At 48.6% G+C, this 15,957-nt stretch overlaps 1 protein-coding gene across 1 annotated transcript in view; it reads right to left on the reverse strand.

Moving 5' to 3' along the window:
* The window catches only part of LOC132381205 (voltage-dependent L-type calcium channel subunit alpha-1S-like), a 381,429-nt gene that overhangs the window by 98,193 nt on the left and 267,279 nt on the right, over positions 1-15,957 (reverse strand). Inside the window, exons 28-29 of the mRNA XM_059950504.1 lie at positions 7,373-7,460; positions 4,335-4,387 (exon numbers count right to left, since the gene is read on the reverse strand). Of these exons, the coding sequence (XP_059806487.1) occupies positions 4,335-4,387; positions 7,373-7,460 (141 nt within the window). The remainder of the gene's footprint in view (positions 1-4,334; positions 4,388-7,372; positions 7,461-15,957) is intronic.

Raw genomic sequence — 15,957 nt, forward strand, 5'->3', positions numbered from 1 at the left:
GGTTTAAGAATAGTAAGGACTGCTGAAAGGATCATTGGGGTCTCTCTTCCATTCAAGACATTTTTATCAGGGGTGCTGTGTACACAGAATCCTTAGCATCGTCAATGATCAAAAGATTTCTTGGACTCCCAACCAACAAGCAGGGGTACCGTAGCATTAAGATAAGGATTGTCAGGATGGGAAACAGCTTCTTTCTCCAGGGCATAAGACCATTGAACACCCTGCCAATCACCTAGTTCTCATCATATACTGTTTATTTTATAACTTGTTTCATAAATGCACGTTATTATTCGTTAATTTATTTGTGTGTATGTGAGTGAATGTGTGTGATTGAGTGTGAATGCGTGTGTGGCTGTGTGAGTGCGTGAGTGAGTGTGCACGAGTGCGTGTGCATGTATGTGTGCATATGTGTATATGTACGCACCTTGGTCCAGAGCAACATTGTTTTAATTGGCTATATAAATGTGTATGGTTGAATGACAATACATGAAGCCAATCTACACCGGTGATTACAAGGCTTCATTTCGAGATGAGCTCAATGCCATCTACACTTGCTTTGCCAATCAAAACACAGAGGAACCTTCACAAACTCCCACTGCCCTGATGACGCTATGATTTCAGTTTCTGAGGCCGACACAAGAGCACACTTCATGATGCTGAACCCACCATTTAGCCCAGTTGGGGTACTTGGCTGAGCACTAGAGTCTTGTGCTGATCAACAATATGTTCACCAATATCTTTAACATCTCGCTTCGGCAGTCTGAGGTACCCAACTGCTTCTGACAGGCTTCAATTGTAGGCCTAAGAAAAATGTGGTAACCTGCCTCAATGACTACCATTCAATAGTACTTAAAACCACATTGATGAAGTGTTTTGAGAGCTTGGTGATGAAATGTATCAACTCCTACCCAAGAGGCAACTTGGATCCACTCTAATTTGCCTATCAGCACAACAGGTCCACAGCAGATGTCATCTCACTGTCTCTTACCAAACCCTGGAACATCTGGACAGCAAAATTGCATAGATTAGGATGCTCTTTGTCAACTATAGCTTGGCATTCATTACTATTATCCCTCAAAACTAATCAATAAGCTTCAATTCCTTGGTCTTCGTACTTCCTTTGCAATTGGATCAGCAATTTCCTCACTTGTAGACCCCAGACTGTTAGGATTGGCAACAACATCTCCTCCATAATCTCTATCAGCACAGGAACACCACAAGGCTGTGTGCTTAGCCCCTTGCTCTACTCACTTTACACTAATGACTGTGCAGCAAAGCACATTTTCATGTTAACTGACACCACCATTGTCATAGGCTGAATCAAAGGTGGTGACAAATCAGCATATTGGCATGACATTAAAAATCTGTCGAAGTGGTACCAGAACAACAACCTCTCATCCAATGTCAGCAAGATAAGGAAGATAATTATTGACTTCAGGAGGATGGAACTAGAGGTCTATGAGCCAGTCGTCATCAGGGGACCAGAGATGGAGAGGGTCAGCAACTTTAAATTCCTTCGTGTTATCATTTCAGACGATTTGTCCTGGGCCCAACACACAAGTGCTACGAAGAAAGCATAACAGTGCCTCGATTTCCTGAGAAGTATGCGAAGGTTTGGCATGGCGTCTAAAACTGACAAATTTCCAGAGACGTGTGGAGGAGAGTATATTGACTGGTTGCATCATAGCCTAGTAGGAAACACCAATGCTCTTGAATAGGAAAGCTTACAAAATGTAGTGTATATGTTCAGTCCATCACAGGTAAAACCCTCCCCATCACCGGGACACAGCTACATGGAGCGCTGTTGCAGGAAAGCCCATCAAGATGGTGTTCCCCAATAACACCCTCTCTCCCCCCCACCCCGCAAACACACCAACTCCCCAGTTCTGATCTCGGTCTTTGTCCCACCTCACAGACCTTTAGTTCCAATCATCTTCAACTCCCTAACATTAACTCTGGAAATGAGGAGAAATGAAATGCAGACTGGGTTACTTCTTTGCAGAGCACCTGTGCTTGTTCCGCAGAAGTGGTCTCATAAGAAATAGGAGCAAACTAGGCCTTTCGGCCCATCTAGTCTGCTTCGCCATTCTATCGTGGTAGATTTGTCTGATTTATTATCCCCCTCAACTCCATTCTGCAGTCTCCCCATAATCTTTGACATCTTGACTAATCAAGAACTGATGAACTTCCACTTTAAATGTACTCAATGACTTGGGCACACGACTGTTCGTTAACCCCTTCATCCCTCTGCCTGCCATTTTAATTCTCTAGCAGTCCCTCTCTGACCCTCTGGTCTGTACCCTCCTCTACTGTTACAGTGAGGTAGGTTGAGGTACAGCACCTCATCTTCCATTTGGACTTCCATAGTCTATACTGAATTCTACAAGTTCCGGTAATTTAGTCATACTGTCACTGAACATAGAATAGTACAGGACCTTCGGCCCACAAAGCTGGTTAAAAGGTAGACACCACATTTTGAGCTGAAGGTGAAGGGCCTGTACTGTACAGTTCCATGCTCTGTGTCCATGAATATGGATTTCTCCTTCTGGCAATTTTTTTCATTCCCTTTCTTCTTTTCCCCACTCTGGCCTTTTCTCCTCACCTTGTGTCCCTCCTTCTTCTCTTTCTCACATTGTTCACTCTCCTCTCCTATCAGATTCCTTCTTCTCCAGCCATTTGGCTTTTCCACCTATCACCTCCCAGCTTCTAACTTCACCACCTACCTGGTCACACCAATCACATTCTAGCTTGTCCTCCTTCCCTTCCCCCCACCTTCTCACTCTGGCACCTTGTCCCTTCCTTTCCAGTCCTGATGAAGGGTCTCGGCCAAAACCATCGACTGTTTATTCATTTCATCAAATGCTGCCCAACCTCCAGCATTTTGTGTGAGTTGCTCTGGATTTCAAACATATGCATAATCTCTTGCGTCTCTCTTCCATGTCCTGTGTAACCCTCTACAGCTCTTCCATTTGAAGATAAAATGTAAAATTTTCTTCTTCAGGACTGTATCTGTTTCACGGACTTTACGTTCAAGCCTGTTCTTTGGTGTGTCACCACTGGTCGTGGGCCCAGACGGAAGTGACTGGACCCTGCTTGCGACTTTGCAGTGCTGAGGAACACCAGCAGCACCGAGCCCTGCTGACCAGAATCCAAATGGAAAACTGCAGGACCAAACATCATGCGTGTTTGATGTGGTATTAGGGAAGGAGACCCCTTCACAAGAGGGAACAGCACAACTGGAAGGAGTTAGTATGAGAGGAAGGGGGAAGAGAAGGGGGGGTGGTTGTGGTAAAGGGAGACCCAAAAGGTTGTTTCTCACAAGGTTAATGTAGAGGAACAGTAATTCTTCCATCAACAGAGGTTGGGGTTCAACATCAGTAAGTGTTTAATCATCTGTGAAACAACCAAGTGTTAACAGATCTATTTCCATCTACAATGAGTTGGTTACGTGTCCGTACACCTCAAAGAAGCAAAGTGAGGAGATGAGAGTGGGGTGTCTGGGCACAGTATGATGGTACTCTGCACATGTAAAACCATAAGACATTGGAGAATTAGGCTATTTGTCATTCTATCATGGCTGATTTGCCTTCCCTCTCAAACCCATTCTCCTGCTTTTTCCCCATAACCGCTGACACACTGACTGATCAAGAACCTATCAACCTCTATTTTAAATCTGCCCAGTGACTTCTCCTCCATAGCTGTCTGTGGCAATGAATTCCACAGATTTGCCACCCTCTGGCTAAAGAAATTCCTCCTCTTCTCTGTTCTAAAGGGACGTTCTTGTATTCTGAGCTCTCTAGTCCTAGATTCACCCACTATAGAAAACATCCTCTCCACATCCACTCCATCTATGCCTTATGGGGAAACAGAAATATGAAGGGTCTGACCCAAAATGTCAACTGTTTATTCCTCTCCAAAGATGCTGCTTGACCTCCAGCATTTTGTGTGTGTTGCTTTGGATTTCCAGCAGCTACAGATTCTCTTGATAATTAGACTCAGAGACTGGTTCCAGATTCCCACAGGATGTCCCAATATTGGAATCTATTATGGGATTGTGATACCACAGGATGTCCCATTATTGGGATGCATTGTAGGACTGGGATCTCATTAGAAGGCCCCATTCAGATTAGACACCATGGATTAGCTCACTACCAAGATCTAACCTGATACCATTAATGGGACATCAGGACGAACTTCTTTGCTTCTTTGAGTGTTGGAACCCGAGAGGGTAATGATTATTCCAACTTCCATGGTGAATTCCACATAGCACACAGAAGCACACTTGGAAACACAGCACAACACACAGCCAAGCCCGCATGCTGCCAGATATTTACACTGGATCCGCATCCAGAACTCAGGCAGTAGAGACCCCCGCTGGAGGCAAGAGCTATCTGTCGGAGAAATGGAGAAGTGAGCAGCCAGCACGTCAGGGAGGGGCGAGGGGGGAGTCAGGAGTGGGGAAAGGTGAGAACAGTTAGTGGCAGGGGGGCAAGAGACAGAGTGATAGAGGATGAGAGAAACAAAGTAGTGTGGAAGAGAACACAGCACAGACAGAGAATGGTCAAGGGGAAAAGAAATGGGCAATGTAAGGATAACAGAGAGAGAGAGAGAGGGAAAGAGAGGAAGTGTGGGAGTGAGAAAGAGTGTGAGAATGAGAGGGAGAGACTGACAGACAGATAGAGACAGTGACAGAGAGAAAGAAAGAGACAGACAGAGACAGAGACAGAGAGAGAGAGAAAGAGTCTGACAGAGAGAAAGAGGGAGCTGGGCAGACAGACAGAAACAGAGAGAGAGAGTGAGAGAGAGAGTGGGAAAGAATGACAGACAGGTAGAGAGAGAGAGAGACTGACAGACAGGGGAGGGGGAGGGAGAAGAGAAATAGACAGAGAGGAAGCGAGCTGGACAGACAGAGAGAGAAACAGACAGTGAGAACGAGAGTCAGATGAAAAGTAATTGAGAAAGCATGACAGCAATAGTGGGATAAAGTATAAGAGGAAGGAACAGAGAGGAGGTGAGAAGAGGTAGAAATAGTGGAGATTCAGAGAGGAGGATATCAGCAAGACCACAAGCAAATAAGAACAGGAGAATGCTGCCTGGCCCCACAGACCTGCCCCAAGTCTCCTTCTGTGCCTGTTCCCACAGCCTGAGCTTTTAAAGGCTTACCTTTTTCCTTTATAAATACCTACAGTTATGTCATCAAGAACTCTAGCAAAGTTCTGCAGCTGTCTATCTGGATGACTATTCTATCTAACTGGTCTAGAGGGGCCACTGCACAAGATCAGAAAAGCTACAGAGGGGTGTAATCTCAGCCAGCTCCATCATGGGCACCGAGCTCCCCAGCAAACACGACATCCTCAAAATGGTGGCATCACCTAGGAAATGCCCTCTTCTCATTTTTACCATCAGAGAGGAGGTACAAGAGCCTGAAGGCCCACACTCAGCATTTTAGGTCTGAACAGTTCATAAAACCATGAACACCACCTCTATATTTTGCACTATTTATTTATTTTTGTTGATGCAGTGGCCACTTTATTAGGTACACCTACTGGTTAATGCAAACATCTAGTTAGCCAATGATGTGGCAGTAACTCAATGCACAAAAGCATGCAGTCATGGTCAAGAAATTCAGTTGTTGTTCAGACCAAGCATCAGAATAGGGAAAAATATGATCCAAGTAACTTTCACTGTGTAAAGATTGCTGGTGCCAGATGGGGTGATTTGAGTATCTCAGAAACTGCTTATCTCCTGAGATTTTTACACAGCAGGCCTTAGGAGAATGCTAGACCTTAAAGAGAATGGTGCAAAAAACAAACAAAAATTAAGTGAACAACAGTTCTGTGGCCAAAAATGGGGTCAGAGGAAAATGTACAGACTGGTTCAAGGTGACAGTAACCATGTATTACAACAGTGGAGTGCAGAAGGGCACAGCTCATTGAACATTGGTACAGCAGTAGAAACAATGAACTCGGCAGAGTGGTCACTGAGTGGGTATCTGCACTGTTTATAGAATACATTGCACTGTTGCCATAAAACTTCAAACTTCACAACATACAACCTGATTCTGATTCAGCAATGTATTCTGTATTGTCGTGAATGAATCACCTCCGGCACCCCCCAATTTACATAAAGACTGCACTTGGGTTTCTAACTGCCCACTTCCTCGCATTAAACGCCATCTGCCGGTGGGTGAGAGGACAGAGGCAGGTGGCGGGGGGTGGGTTTGGTGAAGGGAGGGAGCAGAAAAAGATGACCAAAAGGGGGAGGGATGCAAAGTGCAAGGGGAACAAAGAACTGAGCGAGGGAATAAAGGGATATGGAGAACAGAGGGAATTGGTGAGGGAGATAGGAGCAAAGAGAGACATTGTGTAAGGAAGGAGAGGCAAGGAACAGAGAGAGGATGACCGTTTGGGAAATGGTGATGAGGGAAAGTGAAAAAGGGGGGAGAGAAAGGAGGGATCTATGTAAAAATGGAGTAAAAGATAGAGAAAGATAGAGCTGGAAATTGGGCTCATTGAATCTTCTATACCATCCATGGCATAATGACACAACTCCAGTTTTCCCATTATACTCCCTGGGACAAAGGATGTCACCATCATCACAGTTCAGATTCCACCCACCCCAGAAATTCTCTTGTCTCCCATCTCCCATCAGGCAGAAGATACAAAGGGCTGAAAGCATGTACCACCAGGCTCGAGGACAGCTTCTAGCCCACTGTGATCAGATTCTTGCTGGACCTTTTATATGATAAGATCAAGTCCTGGCCTCACAACCTAGCCCGTTATGATCTTGCACTTTATTGTTTACCTGCAATTTTTATTTTCAGTAGCTCTTACACTTTATTCTGCATAGTTATTGTTTTAGCTCAATGCACTGTGTAATGATCTGATCTGTATGAACGGTATGCAAGACAAGCTTTTCACTGTCTCTTGGTCAATATGACAAAAATGAACCTGTGTTGCAAACTGCACTCATCACTAGCTGCTCTACGTGACTACGTGCATGGTGATGTGATCTGGTGAATGTCTGCCAGCACCCCAACAGCGACAAGTGATTACCTGTCATTGATACTAGTCCCAGTCTCCAGGGTGTGGATGTTGGAAAGTCAGTGATCACTGAGTGCAAACTGTGCCCATAACTATCTGATCAAAATATCACCAGAAGGCAAGGCAGGGCAGGCAAGGAGACATCCCAGAGTAACAGGCAGTGAGGCAGGAACACTGCAGCACAAAGTAACACACACAGATAGATGCACAGTTACAGAGACACACACCAGTACAGCGTACACACACAGGTAGACACCAGTGCAGATAGCACACGGACAGATGCTTACACAGATACACACACACACATGCGCGCGGGGCAGGCCTTGTACTTACGTCCACTTCACTGAGGATGACATCAATGATGCTCCCAATAACAATCAGGAAGTCAAAGACATTCCAGGGGTCTCCGAAGTAACCCTGGGAAGAGTCCAAACACAAGGAGAGTGAGACGTTTGACAGCAGAGGGAAGAGAGAGAGATGGAGGAGAGAGGCAAAAGAAGGACAGGAAGAGGAGAGGGAGGGTTAGCAGGGTGGGTAGTGAGGGGTGACGGGAGAGAGGAGAGGTGAAGGGGTAGGGGTGCAGGGAGGGGGAAGTATGGAGGGAAAGGGCAGGGAGAGGTGGGTGAGAGAGGAGGGGAGAAGGGGAGAGAATGGGGAAATGGGGAAGAGAGAGGAAGAGAGAATGGGAACAGAGGGAAAGAGAAAAAAGGAGGAAGAGGGCAGGAGAGAAAGTGACATCAAAATAGAAGGGGAGAGAGGCATGGGGAGAAGGGGAAAGAGGGAGAGAGAGAGGGAGGGAAACAGAGAGGAAGAGAGAGGGAGGGAGAGAGTGGGGGACAGAGAGGGAAAGAGAAGGGGAGGAGAAAAGGGAGAAGGGGGTGGCTGGGATTGAAAAGTGCAGAGAGCATCGGGGAGAGTAAGGGGGAGTGAGAGGTGGAGATAGAGAGAGGTGGGGATTGAGAGATAGGAAAGGGAAGGAGGGGATGAGAAGGAGAAGAGAGAGAGGGTACAGGAGGGGAGTGGAGAGAGGAAGGGGGGTAGAGAGAGATGGAAGTTGGAGAGGGGGAGAAAAGAGGAAGGGGAAAGCGTGGGAGAGGGAGGGCAGACGGAGTGGGGAGAGGGCTGGAGATGGGGAGGAGATGTGGAGTGGGAGGAAAGAGCATGAAGAGAAAGGGGAGAGTGAGTGGAAGTGAGAGAGAGAGAGAGAGAGAGAGAGAGAGAAAGCTGGAGGAGGTGGAGAAGGGGGGCAATGGAGAGAGTGGGGGAGGGGAGGGTGAGGGGAGAGAGGGAGAGGGACAGAGGGGTATAGAGAGCAAGAGAGGGAGAGAGAGGAATGGAGAGGGGGAGAGGGATAGGAGAGAGGGGAGGGGAGGGGAGAAAGGTCAGTGAGGGGGCAGGGAAGGGGAGAGGGTTGAGAGGGGTGAGGGGGAGGCAGGGCAGAAGGGGGAAGGAGAGAGGGGATGGAGGAGCAAGTAGGAGAGAGGGAGAGAGTGGGGATAGAGAGGGAGAGAGAATGGGTGGAGAGGAGAGAGAGAGGTTGTGAGAGGGGAGAGAGGGGGAGTGAGAGGAGGGGAAGTGGGAGAGGGAGTGGTGTGGGGGAGAGAGAGGGCAGAGAGATGATGAGAGTTGGGAGAAAAGAGATAGAGAGAATGGTGTGAGAGTGTGGAAGAGAGGGGGAGAAAGAGTAGGGGAAGGGATTGAGGAGGAGAGAGAGGAGAGAAAGAGTGAGACAGAGAGAAAACGGAGAGAAAGGGAGGGGGTAGAGAGAGCGAGAGAAGTTAGGGGCAGCAGAGTGAGAGAGAGGGAATGAATGGGAGTGAGGGGAAACAATGGTAGGGTAGGAGAGAGGGTGTGAGTGAAGGGGTAAGATTGTGGAGGGGAATGATTGGGGGAAGGGAGGGAGAGGCAGACGGGGAAGAGGAATAGAATGGGTAAGAGAGGAGGGGAAAAAAAGGGAAGGTAGTGAAGGGAAGATGAGAGGAAGGAGAGGGGGATGCAGTGAATGAGGAGTGGTAGTGTGAGAGGGGTGGTTGGAAAGCTGAGCAGGAGGGTGTGAGGCCTGTGAATGATTGTTGTGGTTTGCATGCTCAGAAACATGGAGGACTGACAAACTGAACGTGCAGGGCCCGGTGTATGGACAGCCCAGAGTGGTGTGCCCCATGGTTCGGTGTATTTTGGGCACAGATTTGCAGTGGTAATGGTGAAATCTGGTTTCTTGCTCACCAAGTTGAGGACTTTTCAGCAGGCATGGGGAGGCAGAAGAAACAACAATGAACAAAATCACAATTATGATAAAAATGCAAACACAAAATATTCTGCGGATGCTGGAAACCCAGAGCAACACGCACAAAATGCTGGAGGAATTCAGCAGGTCAAGCAGCATCTACTGAGTGCAGTAAACAGTTGATGTTTCAGGTCAATCCCCTTCCCTCTCCACCCCACCACTGAGTATGTGTCATTGTGGACCCCCACTCTCTTCCTGCTGCCATTGAGAAGAAGGTCCCACACAGGTCCAGAACCATTATTACCCTAGCACCATCAGGCTCTTGAAACAGAGGCAATAACATCGCCCACTGAACCTACAATTTCACTTTCAAGGACTCAGGAACTCATTCCCAGTATATTTATTGATCGATTAGTTGATTGTACACTTTGTGCTTTTTTGCACATTGGTTGTTTGTTAGTCTATGTGCTTGTCAATCATTGATTTTAGAGTATTTATTTGTTCTACTGTGAATGCCTGCAAGAAAATGAATCTCAGGGTTGTATATGGTGACAGGTAAGTGTAACTCTCTGGTTAAGATTTTTGCTGCTATGTTTCATTTTAGCAGTTCTGTAAGAGTAGTCTGTTCTGCTTGGGTTTGAACTAAAGATAAGGGATTGTGATGTTCATGCTTAAGAATGTAGTGTCGGTCAATCAGGTTGGTGGAATTGGGAGGAAGTTTGCGAGAATGCTGGTGGAAATGTGCTTTCTTTATGCAGTGTACGATCTGTTATTTCTTGCTGACAGGTAATTGCAAGTTGGCAGCATTTACACAGTATTCACTGAGATTGGGGTTCAGGTGCGTGAGACATCCCAAACTCCCTGGGTTTGGTGGAACCCCTCTTATCGACCATAGACGTACGGAGGCTCAGAAAGGTGGTTTTCTCACTATTGAATCCTGTGGCTGTTACTGAGGGGCTAACAAGCTGCATCTCTACAGACACCCAATGAAAAGGGGTTTCAAAGTATTTTGATAATAAATTTACCTTGAACTTTGTACATAGATGCTGGCTAACTTGCTGAGTTCCTCCTGTGTTTTTTTTTGTTTAAGAAAGATTGCCATACAGTGCAGGTCTCTCGTTTTGCTAAAGCTCTTTCCTTTGGAGTAACATACTGCTGTTTCCTCCCTGAGTCCCCACACTCATGGTGCTGAACTGTCAACACCTCCTCTGCCCAGGTTAAATGCAGGATGGTTGCCGGATATCTAACGAGGGACCACACATCAGAAACACAAGGAGATTTTAAAGATGCTGAAAATCCAGAATAAATGCTGGAGAACCTCAGCATCTACAATCTAGGTCAGGTCTTTCAGAGTAGAGAAGACTGCATTGGGAACACAGTAGCTTATCCCAAAAGACTTGCAGGTGAAATGGACTGTTTGGGGCTCTGGATCGAGGTGAGGAAGGAGATGTAACACATAAGTGCCAGGAGGGAAATCAGTGGGGAAGGATGGGTGGACAAGGGAATCACAGAGAGAACAGTTGCTATAGAAAGCAGAGAGTAGCCTGGGGGGGAAGGTGTTAGTTTGCCTTTGACATCTACAACTACACAGATGGTAGTTTGTCTCTCAGGTGCCAGGGTCCATGACGTTTCTGAATGTGCCAACAATATCCTGAAAAGGGAGGGTGAGCAGCCAGAAATCGTGGTACATATTGGTACCAATGCCATAGGTAGAAAAAAGTAGGAGGTCCTAAAAACAGAATGCAGGGAGTTAGGAAGGATGCAGGGTAGTAGGATGTCCGGGGTAGTAATCTCGGGATTGCTGACTGTGCCTGGTAACAATGAGGATAGGAATAGAATGAGGTGGCAGATAAAAGCGTGGCTGAAGGATTTGAGCAGGAGGCAGGGATTCAGATTTCCAGATAATTGGGAGCTTTTCTGGGGCAGGTGGGACCTGCCCAAAAGGGACGGGTTGCCCTTGAATCCGAGGAGACCAATATCCTCACGGGCAGGTTTGCTATAGCTGTTGGGAGTGGTTTAAATTAATATGGCAGGGGGATGGGAACCAGCATGACAGAGCTGAGGATGAGCCAGCAGGTTTACAAGTAAATGATGGGTGTAACATGAATGTAAGGAAGAAGCAGCCAGTGATTGGTACAAATACAGACAGAGCAAAGTGTTAAGTTGTACCACAGAGGCAAAATTCAAAAGGGTATAGAATGCAGGACTAAAGGTCCTGGAATGCGTGTAGCATTCGGAACAAGGTGGATAAAAGGTGCAAGACTCCCAGAGGTTAATTTACAGGTTGAGTCTGTGGCAAAGGAGGCAAAAGCAATTTTGACATTCATTTAACAGGAATTAGAATATTAAAAGAAGGAGATAATGCTGAACCTTTATAAAGCACTAGTCAGGCCATATTATCAACAGTTGTGGGCCCATATTGGAGAGAGTACAGAGAAAGTTCATGAAGATGATTCTGGGAATGAAGGGGTTAACATATGAGGAGTGTTTGGCAGCTTTGGGCCTGTACTCACTGGAATTTAGAAGAATGTGTGGGGATCTCATTGTAATCTACCACATGTTGGAAGGACTAGATAGGGCGGATATGAAGAGAATGTTTCCTGTGGTGAGGGTATTCAGAACTAGAGGGCACAGCCTCAAAAATGAGGGGCGACCCTTTAGAAGAGGTAAGGAACAATGTTTTCCCTACAGTGTAGTGAATCTGCCCTGCTACAGACTGGTGGACGCCAAATCCATGGGTATATTTAAGGTGGAAGTTGATTATTTCCTGATCAGTCAGGGCATCAAAGGATATGGCGAGAAGGCAGGTATATAGGGTTGAGTGGATCAGCCATGATGGAATGAGGGAGCAGACTCAATGGACTGAATGGCCTAATTCTACTCCTATGTCTTATGGTCTAACCCTATGAGAGGGAGAGGGGGGTCCACGAGAGAGAGAGAAAGAGAGAGAGGAGGGAGAAAGAGAGAGAGGAGGGAGTAAGAGAGAGAGAGGGAGATCCGCGAGAGGGCGAGGGGGTTGTGAGAGAGTGAGGGTGGTGAGACAGAGAGAGGGGGTTGTGTGTATCTGAGAGTGAGAGGGTTCTGAGAAAGGGTGGTGAGAGAGAGTTGTGAGAGAGAGAGGGGTTAATGTGTGAGAGAAAAAGAGAGAGGGTTGTGTGAGAGAGACAGAGTTGTGAGAAAGAGAGAGGGGTTTGTGAGAGAGATGGTTGTGAGGGATAGAGGGTTGAGAGACAGAAGAGGGTTTGTGAGAGAGAGAGGGTTGCGAGAGATGGTTGTTAGAGAGAGAGGGTTGTGAGATACAGAGGGTTGAGGCAGAGAGGAGGGGTAGTGAGGGAAAGGGTTGATGTGTGTGTGATTGAGAGAGAGTTGTGAGAGAGAGGGTTGTGAGAGAGAGAGAGAGAGAGGGTTGTGAGATTCAGAGGGTTGAGGGAGAGAGGAGGGGTAGTGAGGGAAAGGGTTGATGTGTGTGTGATTGAGAGAGAGTTGTGAGAGAGAGAGGGGGGTTTGAAACAGAGAGACAGTGTTGTGTGAGAGAGGGATAGGGTTGTGAGAGAGAGAGAGGGTTGTGAGAGAGAGAGAGAGGGTTGTGAGAGAAAGAGGGTAGTGAGATACAGAGGGTTGAGGGAGAGAGGAGGGGTAATGAGGGAAAGGGTTGATGTGGGTGTGATTGAGAGAGAGTTGTGAGAGAGAGAGGAGGGGGTTTGAAAGAGAGAGACAGTGTTGTGTGAGAGAGAGGGATAGGGTTGTGTGAGAGAGAGAGAGAGGGTTGTGAGGGACAAAGGGTTGAGAGAGAGAGGAGAGGTTGTGATAGAGAGGGTTGTGACAGAGAGACAGGGCTGTGTGTGATGGAGAGAGAGTTATGAGAAAGAGAGGGGTTATGAGAGGGAGATGGTTGTGAGTGTGAGAGCAAGGGGTTTGTAAGAGAGAAAGAGAGTTGTGAGAAAGAAAGGGGTTGTGAGAGCGTGAGGGGGTTGTGAGAGAGATGGTTGTGAGAGAAAGAGGGTTCAGAGGGACAGGAGGGTTTGTGAGAGAGAGGGGTTTGTGTGTGTGTGAGAGAGAGGGTTGTGAGAGCGGGAGAGTTGTGACAGATAGAGAGGGTTATGACAGTGGGTTGTGACAGAGAGAGAGGGGTGTTTGTGAGAGGAAGAGAGAGTGTTATGAGAGAGAGGGGTTATGAGACGGAGACAGTTGTGAGAGAGAGAGAGAGAGCAAGAGGGTTGTAAGAGAGAAAGAGGGGGTTGTGTGTGAAATAGAGAGGGTTGTGTGTGAGATAGAGAGGGTTGTATGAGAGAGAGAAAGTTGTGAGAGTGAGGGCGTTGTGAGAGAGAGGAGGGATTGTGAGAGAGAGGGGTTTGTGTGTGTGCGATTGAGAGGGTTGTGAGAGAGGGAGAGTTGTGACAGAGAGAGAGGGGTTTGTGTGTGTGCGATTGAGAGGACACGGCTTTAAGGTAAGTGGAGGGAAGTTCAAGGGGGATACTAGAGGAAGGTTTTTCACTCAGAGAGTGGTTGGTGCGTGGAATGCACTGCCTGAGGCAGTGGTGGACGCAGACACACTAGTAAAGTTTAAGAGACTACTAGACAGGTATATGGAGGAATTTAAGGTGGGGGGGTTATATGGGAGGCAGGGTTTGAGGGTGGGCACAACATTGTGGGCCGAAGGGCCTGAACTGTGCTGTACTATTCTAATTCCACAGATTTGCCACCCTCTGGCTGAAGATATTCCTCCTCACCTCTACACCCTACCCTCGTCATATGCGTCTTCAGACAATGCAGATTCAGTTATGTGTCGAACCTATTTCTACCGACTTCTCCTTATATGTGTCCAAAACACAGTTATGCAAGGCTGTTCGTACGAGAAGCACCGCTTTCCCACCAATACAAGTCATGTGTGCGTGCCTCACAGTCTCACTCCCGAGAGTCTCGCATTGGTTTAGGCAGTGTATAGATAAGCGAACTTGCACTCTTAAGATTCTGTCAGGAGTGGGGACGGGAATGGACCCAAGTGCAGGACGCAGGCAGGAAGAGCAGAATTCCAGAGTCAGACGGGACAGAAGGACCACAGAGGTCAGACAGAGGGCGCGGTCTTGAGGTACATGACTTGGCTGGAGGAGAGACCCCCCCCCCCCGCCCCCCCAAGGCGGGCTGCATATGTCCCGGGTAGGGCTGCCTCCCAGGCGGAAACCCGGAGGCCTGGGCAAGACGCGGACTCCGAGGTGGGTGCAGGGCACAACCCATCAGAAGCGAGGGGGGGGGGAAGGGGCAGAACACCCCGCCGGGCAGCAGCCGGACGGCCCAACGGAGGCAACGGACAGGAAAGGGCAGAACACCCCGCTGGGCAGCGGCAGTCCAGCCAGACCTGCCCAACAGAGGCAAAGGGGTAGAACAGGGACGAGGTCCGGGGTGACCAGCATGACAGTCATGATCCCCAGGTAACTCGGGGGAGGCAGGCAGACAGCGTGACAGCGCGAGCAAAACGGGTGGAGCAGCGGGACCTGCGCATGTGAGAAAAGTAGGGGACAAGATCAACCTGGACAGAACAAATACAGAGCAGGTCAGAACCCGGGCAGGGTAAACAGGATGTGGAGCAGATCGGAACCCGGGCAGGGTAAACAGGATGTGGAATCGGTCAGAACCTGGGCAGGGTAAACAGGATGCGGAGCAGGTCAGAACCCGGGCAGGGTAAACAGGATGCGGAGCAGGTCAGAACCCGGGCAGGGTAAAAAGGATGCGGAGCAGGTCAGAACCCGGGCAGGGTAAACAGGATGCGGAGCAGGTCAGAACCCGGGCAGGGTAAACAGGATGCAGAGAAAATCGGAACCCGGGCAGGGTAAACAGGATGCGGAGAAAATCGGAACCCGGGCAGGGTAAACAGGATGCGGAGCAGGTCAGAACCCGGGCAGGGTAAACAGGATACGGAGCAAGTTGGAAACCGGGCAGGGTAAACAGGAGGTGGAGCAGGTCAGAACCCGGGCAGGGTAAACAGGAGGTGGAGCAGGTCAGAACCCGGGCAGGGTAAACAGGATGCAGAGAAAATCGGAACCCGGGCAGGGTAAACAGGATGCGGAGCAGGTCAGAACCCGGGCAGGGTAAACAGGATACGGAGCAAGTTGGAAACCGGGCAGGGTAAACAGGAGGTGGAGCAGGTCAGAACCCGGGCAGGGTAAACAGGATGCAGAGCAGGTCAGAACCCGGGCAGGGTAAACAGGAGGTGGAGCAGGTCAGAACCCGGGCAGGGTAAACAGGAGGTGGAGCAGGTCAGAACCCGGGCAGGGTAAACAGGATACGGAGCAAGTCGGAACCCAGGCAGTGTAAACAGGATGCAGAGAAAATCGGAACCCGGGCAGGGTAAACAGGATGCGGAGCTGATCAGAACCCGGGCAGGGTAAACAGGATGGGGAGCAGGTCAGAACCCGGGCAGGGTAAACAGGATGCGGAGGAGCAGGTCAGAACCCAGGCAGGGTAAACAGGATGCAGAGAAAATCGGAACCCGGGCAGGGTAAACAGGATACGGAGGAGCAGGTCAGAACCCAGGCAGGGTAAACAGGATACGGAGCAGATCGGAACCTAGGCAGGGTAAACAGGATGCGGAGCAGGTCAGAACCCAGGCAGGGTAAACAGGATGCGGAGGAGCAGGTCAGAACCCAGGCAGGGTAAAGAGGATGCGGAGGAGCAGGTCAGAACCCAGGCAGG

Source organism: Hypanus sabinus, chromosome 25, assembly GCF_030144855.1.
Source record: "Hypanus sabinus isolate sHypSab1 chromosome 25, sHypSab1.hap1, whole genome shotgun sequence".
Lineage (NCBI taxonomy): Eukaryota > Metazoa > Chordata > Chondrichthyes > Myliobatiformes > Dasyatidae > Hypanus > Hypanus sabinus.